General features: G+C 42.1%; 1 protein-coding gene across 3 annotated transcripts in view; it reads left to right on the forward strand.

Annotated features, from left to right (window-relative positions):
- The window catches only part of LOC111146977 (TSC22 domain family member 1), a 143,090-nt gene extending 133,471 nt beyond the window's left edge, over positions 1-9,619 (forward strand). The window contains exons 1-3 of one of the 3 annotated variants that reach the window (XM_022502781.1): positions 6,254-6,627; positions 7,036-7,087; positions 8,235-9,619. In XM_022502781.1, coding sequence (XP_022358489.1) covers positions 6,503-6,627; positions 7,036-7,087; positions 8,235-8,492 — 435 coding nt within the window. In that variant the 5' untranslated portion in view covers positions 6,254-6,502 and the 3' untranslated portion in view covers positions 8,493-9,619. Of the gene's footprint in view, positions 1-6,253; positions 6,628-7,035; positions 7,088-8,234 lie in introns of those variants that run through there. The other 2 variants (XM_022502782.1, XM_022502780.1) reach the window with 2 other exon arrangements.
- Positions 9,620-9,909: the final 290 nt, after the last annotated feature.

Genomic DNA, 9,909 nt, shown 5'->3' on the forward strand with positions numbered 1-9,909 from the left:
ATTTTCTCATTATCACTGGTTTTAAGCTATCTAATTATGACACACACCCTTATTGAAGTTTTTTCCACAATTCTCTTGCTTGAGGCTTAGTTTCTTAGATCTGTGGATTTATTATTTTAATAAAACTTGGGGCAAATTGCCATTATTTCTTCAAATATTTTCCTTTCTCCTTCCCTCTTCTTTAGGGACTTCACTAAAGATACATTTGGTTGTTTGAAATTGCCCACAGTTCAATGATGCTCTTTTCTTGTTTTGTTCTTTTTTTCCCCCTCCCTGTGTTTTATTTTGGCTACTTTTTATCACTAACATATCACTAATATTTCTTCTGCCCTAATTTACTGTTAATCCATGCAGTGTATTTTTCTTCTCAAAAGTTATATTTTTCATCTTCAGAAATCTAATTTCTTTATACCTTCCATACCTCAACTTAATATGCTAATTTTCCCTCTACCTTATTGAACATATAAAATATGGTTATAATAATTGTTTTAATGTCATTGTCTACAAATTATATCATCTTGGCCATATCTGGGTCATTCTGATTGATATTCTTCCTTGTTATGAGTTATTTTTCCTGCGTTTGTATGCCTGGTACTTTTCATTGGATGCCAGACACTGAATTATTGGATGCTAACTGTATTTTATTTAATATCCTGGAGCTTTGTTTTAGGACAAAATTAAGTTACTTGGAAGCAGTTTGATCTTCAAGGCTTCCTTTAAAACTGCATTGCGCAAGACCAAAACACCCTTTAGTCTAGAACTAATTTTTCCCCACGACTTTGGCAGTATCCTTCTGAATATCTGGTGCCCCATGTTTACAAGTTGTTTTTTGTTTTGTTTTGTTTTGTTTTTACTCTGGCTGGTAGTACCACCAACTATTCCTGACCCTGTGTGATTTCCAAAAATTGCCCCTGCCTGATTCTTTGGGGTGCCTCTTTCCCATCGTTGGTAGTTTGCTCACATGCTCGTGCTGATAAGTACTCAGCGGTAGCCTGGGAGCAGAGGAATCTTCTGTACATCCCATTCTCCTTCTTTTACTTTAAGAAAATACTTCTACATTCCTAAAGATCACACAGAGTGAATAGAAAAAAATATATGTATGTATCTGTAGGAGTGTATGTAAATATAAATTCCTTTTTTTTCAGTCCCCTCTCTGTTCCTCAGAGGCAGCCAAAAATTTTTGTTTTCTCATATTTACCTACCTATGTCTATGTATTTATACTGTTATTTTCTTGCTTGTGTAATTTTAGGTATTTTATAATCAAACTGTCATAGATTCAGATTTAGCATAAACCATTCTTATGGCTCAGGTTTTTTCCCCTCCACCTTCCCAATGCAATTAACTTTTTAAAGTTAAACCAATAAAATAATTTTCAAAATTAATATAGTTATGTAAATTTTATTGATAAGCATACTAGTTTTTTCCTTGCTTTGTTTTCTGTAAAAGTCTTTGAACTTCTCCGGTTGCTCCATTAGATCTGTCAGACACCTGTCTGTGTCTCCCCTCCCCCTCTGCAAATGCTCAGCCGGATTGGATCAGTTCTATTCTTAGCCCCGCCCACCCGAGCCCTCCCTCCCCAGGGCTCCCATCTTTCTGCCCCTTACAGATCAAGCTTAGGCTTGCTTAGCAGCTGTCATCTTGAGATGTCCTTTCTCATCGTTCTGTTGATTCCCTCACTTCTCTCTAGCATTTGAGTGCCTGGTTCATGTTTCCTGTACCTTTTCTCTCTCTTTCTTTCCTTTTCAAATATACAGCATTCTTTATTTCATCCTTTTGCTTGATTTGTTCCTCCATTTTGGTGTCTGAAAATGTTTTTGTTCTACCTTTACACTTAAAATGATTTTTTGGCCAATCAATGATGATTTGGCCAAATGAGAATGAGAAATGAGAATGTTTTCTCTCAGAATTTTCTGCATTGCTCTCTGGCAGCCAGCAAAAACCATTCTGATTATTTATTCCTATGTTTATAGCTTGTTTTTTCTGTTTGGAAGCTTTTAAGATTTTCTCTGTCCCAAGTAATCTTTACTTTCATGCTGATGTGCTTTGGTATAGGGCTTTTTTCTTTTCCTTTTTCTTTTTTTTTTTTTTTTATGATTTCATTTATTTATTTGTCAGAGAGAGAGAGAGAGAACATAAGCAGGAGCAGCAGCAGGCAGAGGGAGAAGCAGGCTGGCTCTCCGCTGAGCAGGGAGCTCGATGTGAGACTTGATCCCAGGACTCTGGGATCATGACCTGAGCCAAAGGCAGACACTTAACCACCTGAGCCACCCAGGCATCCCAGGGCTTTTTTCATTTATTGTGGTGGCCATTTGGTCATCTCGGTTAGGCTGGAGACTTGTGTCCCTCAGTTCAGGAGAAATTCTTAAATTATTTCTTTGTTCTCTGGTCTTGGAATCATCTGATTCTGATATTGGACCTCCCAAATTTATCCTTTTAGTTTCTTTTATTTCTCAATCATCTTTTTTTCTTTTATTCTACTTTTTGGAAGATTTTTCTCATTTTTTTAAAGATTTTATTTATTTATTTGACAGAGATCACAAGTAGGCAGAGAGGCAGGCAGAGAGAGAGGAGGAAGCAGGCTCCCTGCTGAGCAGAGAGCCCGATGTGGGGCTTAATCCCAGGACCCTGAGATCATGACCCGAGCCGAAGGCAGAGGCTTTAACCCACTGAGCCACCCAGGCACCCCATTTTTTCTCATCTTTACCTTCCAACTTTTCTATGGAAATCAAGGATATTTCAAATATGGCTGACTTTTGTTTTGATTTCTTTGGAATTATTTCTTTTTCTGACAGTATATAGGGGACCCAACACAAAACATTTGTTGTTTATCTGCAATTCACTTTTAATTGGAAGTCCTGTAGTTTTATTTACTATACCTAGTAACCCCACTTCTAGGACCTGGGGAGGATAAATTAGGGAGGGGCAAGTGAGCTGACAGTTCCTGGACACAAGATTTGGTCAGACATGGGATGATATGTTTTAGTGTCCTCCCTGGCAGTCACTTTAGATTTGCAAGGAGTTTGGACAGAGGGAGAAACATGTTATCCTATTTGAGTGGTGGATCCCCAACTGTACCTATATTGGCCAAGACAGATGAAGTTTGGAAGAAATGCACTCATTGCTGAATTAAGGAACACAGGACCTTCCCCTGCTCCTTTTCTGATATCCTAGCATGCATGCTACCAGCATGCAGAGGGCATGGAATTGATTTAAGTAAAAGGCACTTAGGCAAAACAAAACAAAACAGGGAAAAAAAACAAAACAAAACCACACCAACCTCTAATGCTCAGGCTGTTTCCTATGCTCCAGATTCTCCACTGGAGTGAGACCTGGTCTCTGCCCAATGCCTCACGAAGGCTGTTGTCATCCATGCCTTTAGGGTGGCACAGTTTTCCCTGTCCTATCAGCTAGACTTTGTTGAGCCCTGAGTAAACCCCAGACTCACAGATGCTTCATCTTACAAAGCGAAGTATCTTTGAGAGTAATTCTAGTGACTTTGTGCCTCAAATATTTCTGACCCTTGGTTGTCCCCTCCATGGAACTTTCTTCCAGTTAATTTACCTTCTTTTTCAAATTGTCTTCCAGTCTGCATATAAAAATGTAGTTTGAAAGGAATCTAGCACATTTATGTATATAAAAACAATAGATTTCAAATAATTTGGTGGAGGTGTTTATATCCTCTGGCCCTGCAAATTCTCCAGAAATCTATACACAATGGTCAAGGATGTACATACAAGACATTTCTTGTAATTTTATTAAAATAGCCAAGTCCTGGAGGTGACCAGCATGTCCCTCTGCAGAGATATGGGTTAAACAGACTGTGATGGCTTATATTGGCTTCTGTAGCTTAACCCAATTGTGATCTGTTGAAACAAGTGAAATGGAAGCACAACCAGCTTGTTTCTTTCTGTCTGTGTTCAAGAACATCATGAATAAATAAAATTCAGTTAATTTGGTAATCCTGAACTTCAGCTGGGAATTTTAAATTCATTCCTTCATATGACCTTAAGAGGGGTTTTTTTTTTTTTTTTAAGATTTAATTTATTTATTTGACACACAGAGAGATCACAAGTAGGCAGAGAGGCAGGCAGAGAGCAAGGGGGAAGCAGGCTCCCTGCTGGGCAGAGAGCTGGATGTGGGGCTCAATCCCAGGACTTTGAGATCATGACCTGAGCTGAAGGCAGAGGCTTAACCCACTGAGCCACCCAGGTGCCCCAAGAGTTTTATGTTTTAAGCTCCTTTTTTTTTTTAACAGTTTAAGATGATGTTTAATAATTTGTCATGTACAGTTCAGGTAAAATATGTAAATGGATTTAAATGGATTTAAGTTTGTGGTAACTTTAACTTTCAAAACATAGAAACTATTGTGTAGTAAATACTAACTCTGTCTAGCACTCACAGACAGAGGGATCATGTCCTTGGTTGCAGAATTACTGATTTAAGCTTCCACTTAGTCTGTTTCTTTTTACTGAAAATGGGTGCCTTCCTCAACTACATTTCCTTCATCTGAGATAGTATATACATCAAGTTTTGTAAATCACAAATATGCTAACATTTTTATTTGAAAGCAAAGTCTTAAAATTTGGAAAATATTATGACTCTTACAATAAAAAAGAATGTTACTGCTTTATTTTTTTAGTGACACTTGGGTTTTCAGCCCCAAAGAGAATTGTTTGTCCTTGTCATCATCTATCACATTTGCCAGATTTGGTCCCTAATTCCTTTAGACCGTTTCTAGAACCATGCTCCCTGGCAGCACTGGGTCAACTTAAAAGGATGTCTAAAAGGCTCTGATGGTAATTAAAATGTCCTAAATTAAAGGATGCTGAGGATTGAAGGATGTGAAATTGAGAGAGAATGCCTGTTTGAGAGAGAGAAGACTGTGTGTGTGTGTGTGTGTGTGTGTGTGTGTGTGTGTGTGTGTGTGTAAATAGAGTATTTACATATATCATATTCTGTGGTCAAATTTTATATTGAAATTTTTTGTGCCTAAAAATTAGAGAAGTCTATATACTATGTGTAGTTTTTTGTTTGTGGTTTTATAGGCTTGTGCCATTAGAGGGCAGTATTGTAGTGGTTAAGTTTGCTTTCTTAACTATTGACTTGCAAGCCATAGAATTTATAATAAGCAAATTTAAAGCCTTAAGATTTTTAGTATATTAAGTTGTAGCCTCAATTGATGTGTCCTTGCAAATATTTTAAATTAATAGAGGAAATAAGCAATGGGTTAGTCATTTTTACACCCAGATCTCTTGATTTTCGTTTGGGGAAGGGAATTTTACTTGGTCAGTGTGGCCATCAGCACGAAATACATACTTTATAATACTTCTGTCCTTCCGATGTAAGAAGACTCACAGGGTTGAGACTTATAGGAATTGCGACTTTCAAAAACATGCTTTAGAGACTTACTGAAAATAGATTGATGTAGGACTTAACCTGTGGATTGAGTTTTCTAGGTATAAATGGAAGGAGGGAGATGTGATTTTAAGGTTTAGGGCTCTAGGGACGTTTTGGGAAGATCTACTTGATTTCTTCGTCTGATGGGTACCTTTTTGCTTGAATAGACATATGCCTAGCAAAGAATATGTAATGTTTTTTTTGTTTTGTTTCTGCAAGTAATAGATCCATGAAAAGGTAGTATTTCTCAGAAAGCAAATGTGATTTTTCCCTCCAAAATTCACTACCGCTTTAAAAAGTGTTATTACAGTATGGTTATTATCCTTATAAATAAACCTGCCCATAAAATCCTCCCATTACTGTTGCCTGTAAGAACTAGATAATTGAAATCGAGACACTCGAGCTCCTCCAAGTCTTAGCGGTGGGACTGGGCATGCCCAGTAGCTCAGACGGTTCTGGTTGCAAATAGGAAGCTTTCTCCGTTCAGAAGCCGCGGGTACAGGCAGCTCCTGGGACGGGGTCTGACTCCCTTAAACGTAAGCACGTGCGGGGCCCCAATTGTATTTTCAGGGACCCTTGACGTTTTCTGCCGAAGCAGTGGTCCGGCTGCCCAAGGTGGAGGCCTTGGTGGCTCCGCAGCTCCACGGGTCCACTGCGGCCTGGGTCAGCCCACCCGAAGAGCGGGATCCGATGGGGAGGCTGGGGTGGGGAGGGGGGGATGGCGGGGGGGGCCGGGGGGGGGGAGAGCGGGGAAGCTTGAGGAGGGCGGGCAAGGGAGAAGGGGAGGTTCCAATAGGGTGCTGGCCAATCGGCGCGGCTCTCGCCTCCATATATTCTGCGGCGAGCCGGAGTCCTGGTCCATAGCCTTAGTGGATCCTGGCTGTCGTCCTGGGAGGCTTCTCCGCACAACGGTGGGATCAGCATCTTCCCGGGATCGCCAAGCCCTAGAAGCCGGGTTTCTTTAAATTAGGGCTGCTGTTTTCCGCTTCTCCCTGGGCTGCAGAAAGCTAGAAGATTTTTTTTTAATCTAGCTCAAACAAGGCTGCTGGTATTCCTTTTTTTTTTTTTTTTTTTTTCCGCGGGGGTGTTTTTGGCTGCAATTGCATGAAATCCCAATGGTGTAGACCAGTGGCGATGGATCTAGGAGTTTACCAACTGAGACATTTTTCAATTTCTTTCTTGTCATCCTTGCTGGGGACTGAAAACGCCTCTGTGAGACTTGACAATAGGTAAATGTCGACTGGGATAGTTTCTTTAAATTTACTCGTGAGATACTTCTAATAATGCAGGTGAAAAATAGCCAGGCGAATTCCTTTGTCCATTACCGGGAGACTACGGTGACATGAATGTTGCTTTTTCAAATGTTTAGAATAGCCTCCTTTTCCCAGGTCTGGCCGGAGAGCAGGCTTTTACTACATTATGTAATTTAGTCTTTTGTGGCTTATTAAAATAGGGAAATGTTTGGATATTCGTTAGTAAGAGAGTGGCTGGTGTTTTCTGGAGGGTGATCTATTACATGGTGTTGTCGAATGTTCAAAAAATGCTGCCAGTAACATCACAGAATTGGGGAGTCCTTTTTGTCTTGGATGTTATAAAAATTCCACTTATCGATTTCCACCCCCCCCCCTCTTTTCCAGCTCCTCTGGTGCAAGTGTGGTAGCTATTGACAACAAAATCGAGCAAGCTATGGTATGTACTGATTAAAAATGATTTGTACTACATGTGGGCACAGTACAAAAAGCGAGATCGGGATGGAACCAGTGCATCTATAGTCAGGATGACTGCTCTTCGTACGTTGAGAAATGCCGGCACTGTCTCCTCTCGGCCGGCATGTAGCCACATCCCAAGGCTGCTGCGGGAGAGCCCGGGACCCTGAGGGTATTAAATGTTCTCAATTCCCGAGGGGTTTCACACGACGTGGGGATTTTTTGCAGAGGTGTCCCCTTTTTGCTGGGAAATTGCGAGGGAAGCTCTGCCCTGCGCGTCCTTCGGTGGCGGGCACATCTCTAGCGATGTGGCTTTACTAGCAATCTCGAGGTTTACTAGGGAAGGAGGGGGTACAGAGTGGGGATCTCAGGGGCTCTCTAGACCTTGTACAGACGGATCCCCAGTGCTGTAGGCTACTGCATGATGAAGAAGAACCGGAGAAAAGTTTTGTCTTTCTCAGCCTCTGCCTGGATTTCTCCGATTTTTTATTTCCGCCTTGGCTTTCTTTGTTATTGGAGCAGCGCCTGTGGCTCTTCTCACGGGATTCTCTGCCCACTGTTGCTAGGCAAACTCCGAACCTTTAATTCGGAGCTATAAATAACTCGAGATCCCATTGGCTGCGACGTCTGCCCAGGTTTCTGTGATGTCAGCTTAATCACGAAAGGGGGGAGGGGGGTGGAGGGAGGAAAATGCGGCAACATGCTCTGTAAGAACTGGCTGCAGCCGGTGCTGAGGGAGGCGGTGGGGGGGGGGCGGAGGGAGGGACTTGGGGGCGGGGAAGCGGCTACCGTTGCTGCGGGCCTGGACATCCCAGCGGCCAGGCTCCTGCCCCGCCTTCCAGAAGCCCAGTGCATTTTGCTGTCTGGAGTAGGAAACGCGAGTGTATGCATCCCTGGCTGAGGGCCGCAGAAAAATGCACAGGCTTTGAAAAAGCCTGATCCCCTTATACATTAAACTTAAAGTATTTCGTACAGTTGTGCTTGTATTCAGTGGATGGCTCCAAGGGCGGGTTAAGTAAGATAAAGGCAGGTTATGTTGATAGTCTTGGAGCATCATGCAAAATGATACTTTAAAAATTCAGAGTCTGGGAAATACTTAAGTTAAACCTCTTTTTCCCTCTGCCTTTCAGGATCTGGTGAAAAGCCATTTGATGTATGCGGTTAGAGAGGAAGTGGAGGTCCTCAAAGAGCAAATCAAAGAACTAATAGAGAAAAATTCCCAGCTGGAGCAGGAAAACAATCTGCTGAAGACACTGGCCAGTCCTGAGCAGCTTGCGCAGTTTCAGGCCCAGCTGCAGACTGGCTCCCCCCCTGCCACCACACAGCCACAGGGGACCACACAGCCCCCGGCCCAGCCAGCGTCCCAGGGCTCAGGACCCACCGCGTAGCCGCCTATGCCCCCGCAGAACTGGCTGCTGCCGTCTGAACTGAACAGATCAGAGATGATGTACTAAGGGGAATCCGCCTCCACAGTCACCCATTTCATTGCTCGCTGCGAAAGAGAAGTGAGACTGACTTATATGCCATTGTCTCTTTTTTCCAGTATTAAACACTCATATGCTTTTGGCTTGAAGAAATTTCTTAGTTGGGCGAATTAAAGGTTAATCAGAGAATTAGCATGGATATACTGGGACCTCGTGCAGCTTGGCAGATACGTGAGAAGTGGTTTCCTTCATGCCGAGGAGCTGTGTGCCTTTCCACCCCTTCCCTGCTCCCCACCCCCACCCCGAGCGTTCTCTCCTGCTTGCACCTAAGTAGTGTGCTCCATGGGGTCTGAAGCAGTGGGGCTCCACCGGACTTTCCTCTCTCCTCTTCTCCCCCGGGAGGACCTTAAAAGGGAGGTCAGAGTAAAGACTGACGCATAGTCTCACCTAAGATGGGGGGAGACGTAGTTCATCGAACCAATTGACGACTGTCACCAAAACTCCATAAAAACAATAGTACTGTGCCTCTTTCTGAAACAGTGGATGACACAAAAGTCTTAGTGACTAAAACGGTGACAGGTAGCTGGGACCTAGGCTCTCTTACATGAAGGTTGTTTTGCTTATTGTATATTTGTGTATGTAGTGTAACTATTTTGTACAATAGAGGACTGTAACTACTATTTAGGTTGTACAGATTGAAATTTAGATGTTTCATTGGCTGTCTGAAGAGGTGTGGATTGTCTTTTATATAGAGATCTACATTAAAAAAATGCTACAAGAAGAAAACCACACCTAAAGAAATTTTAAGAATTTGGCACCGTCGGTCACTTTGTGTAATCTAAAATCTTCTAGCTGCTCAATATCTTGAAGTAAATTCCTGTTCACTGAAGTCTTTTGATTGAGCTGGTTGAATACTTTGAAAAATGATCCGTTCTAGCTAATGAAATGAATTTCGCAGTAGGGGTTTCTGCATATTACCTGTATAGTAGTTCTGTGCATACGTGTCTGTGCATGCTCTCTACACAGTTGTAAGGTGTCACTGTATTTAACTGTTGCACTTGTCAACTTTCAATAAAGCATATAAAATGTTGATAAACAAGTGTTTTCATGTTAGAGTGTTAACATTACTGCAGTCACTTTGCGACTATTTCCAGGTAAAGTTCAAACAGTTTGGTGAAATCTTGAAGGGGAGTGTGAAGGTTGGACAAAGTAGGGGTGCTAGTGTTTTTACAGATAGACGGTGCATTATTTCAAGCCAGTAAGGGGAAGAGAGACATAGTGAAGGAGACAAGAGCTTATGTCTTTAGCCCAGTATCATCTGGATAAGTGGCTTCATCTCTCAGGGCCTATGTGGGCACTGAAAGAGGAAACAGTTCTGTGA

Source organism: Enhydra lutris, unplaced genomic scaffold, assembly GCF_002288905.1.
Source record: "Enhydra lutris kenyoni isolate GAN:26980312 unplaced genomic scaffold, ASM228890v2 scaffoldscaffold15, whole genome shotgun sequence".
Taxonomy (NCBI): Eukaryota; Metazoa; Chordata; class Mammalia; order Carnivora; family Mustelidae; genus Enhydra; species Enhydra lutris.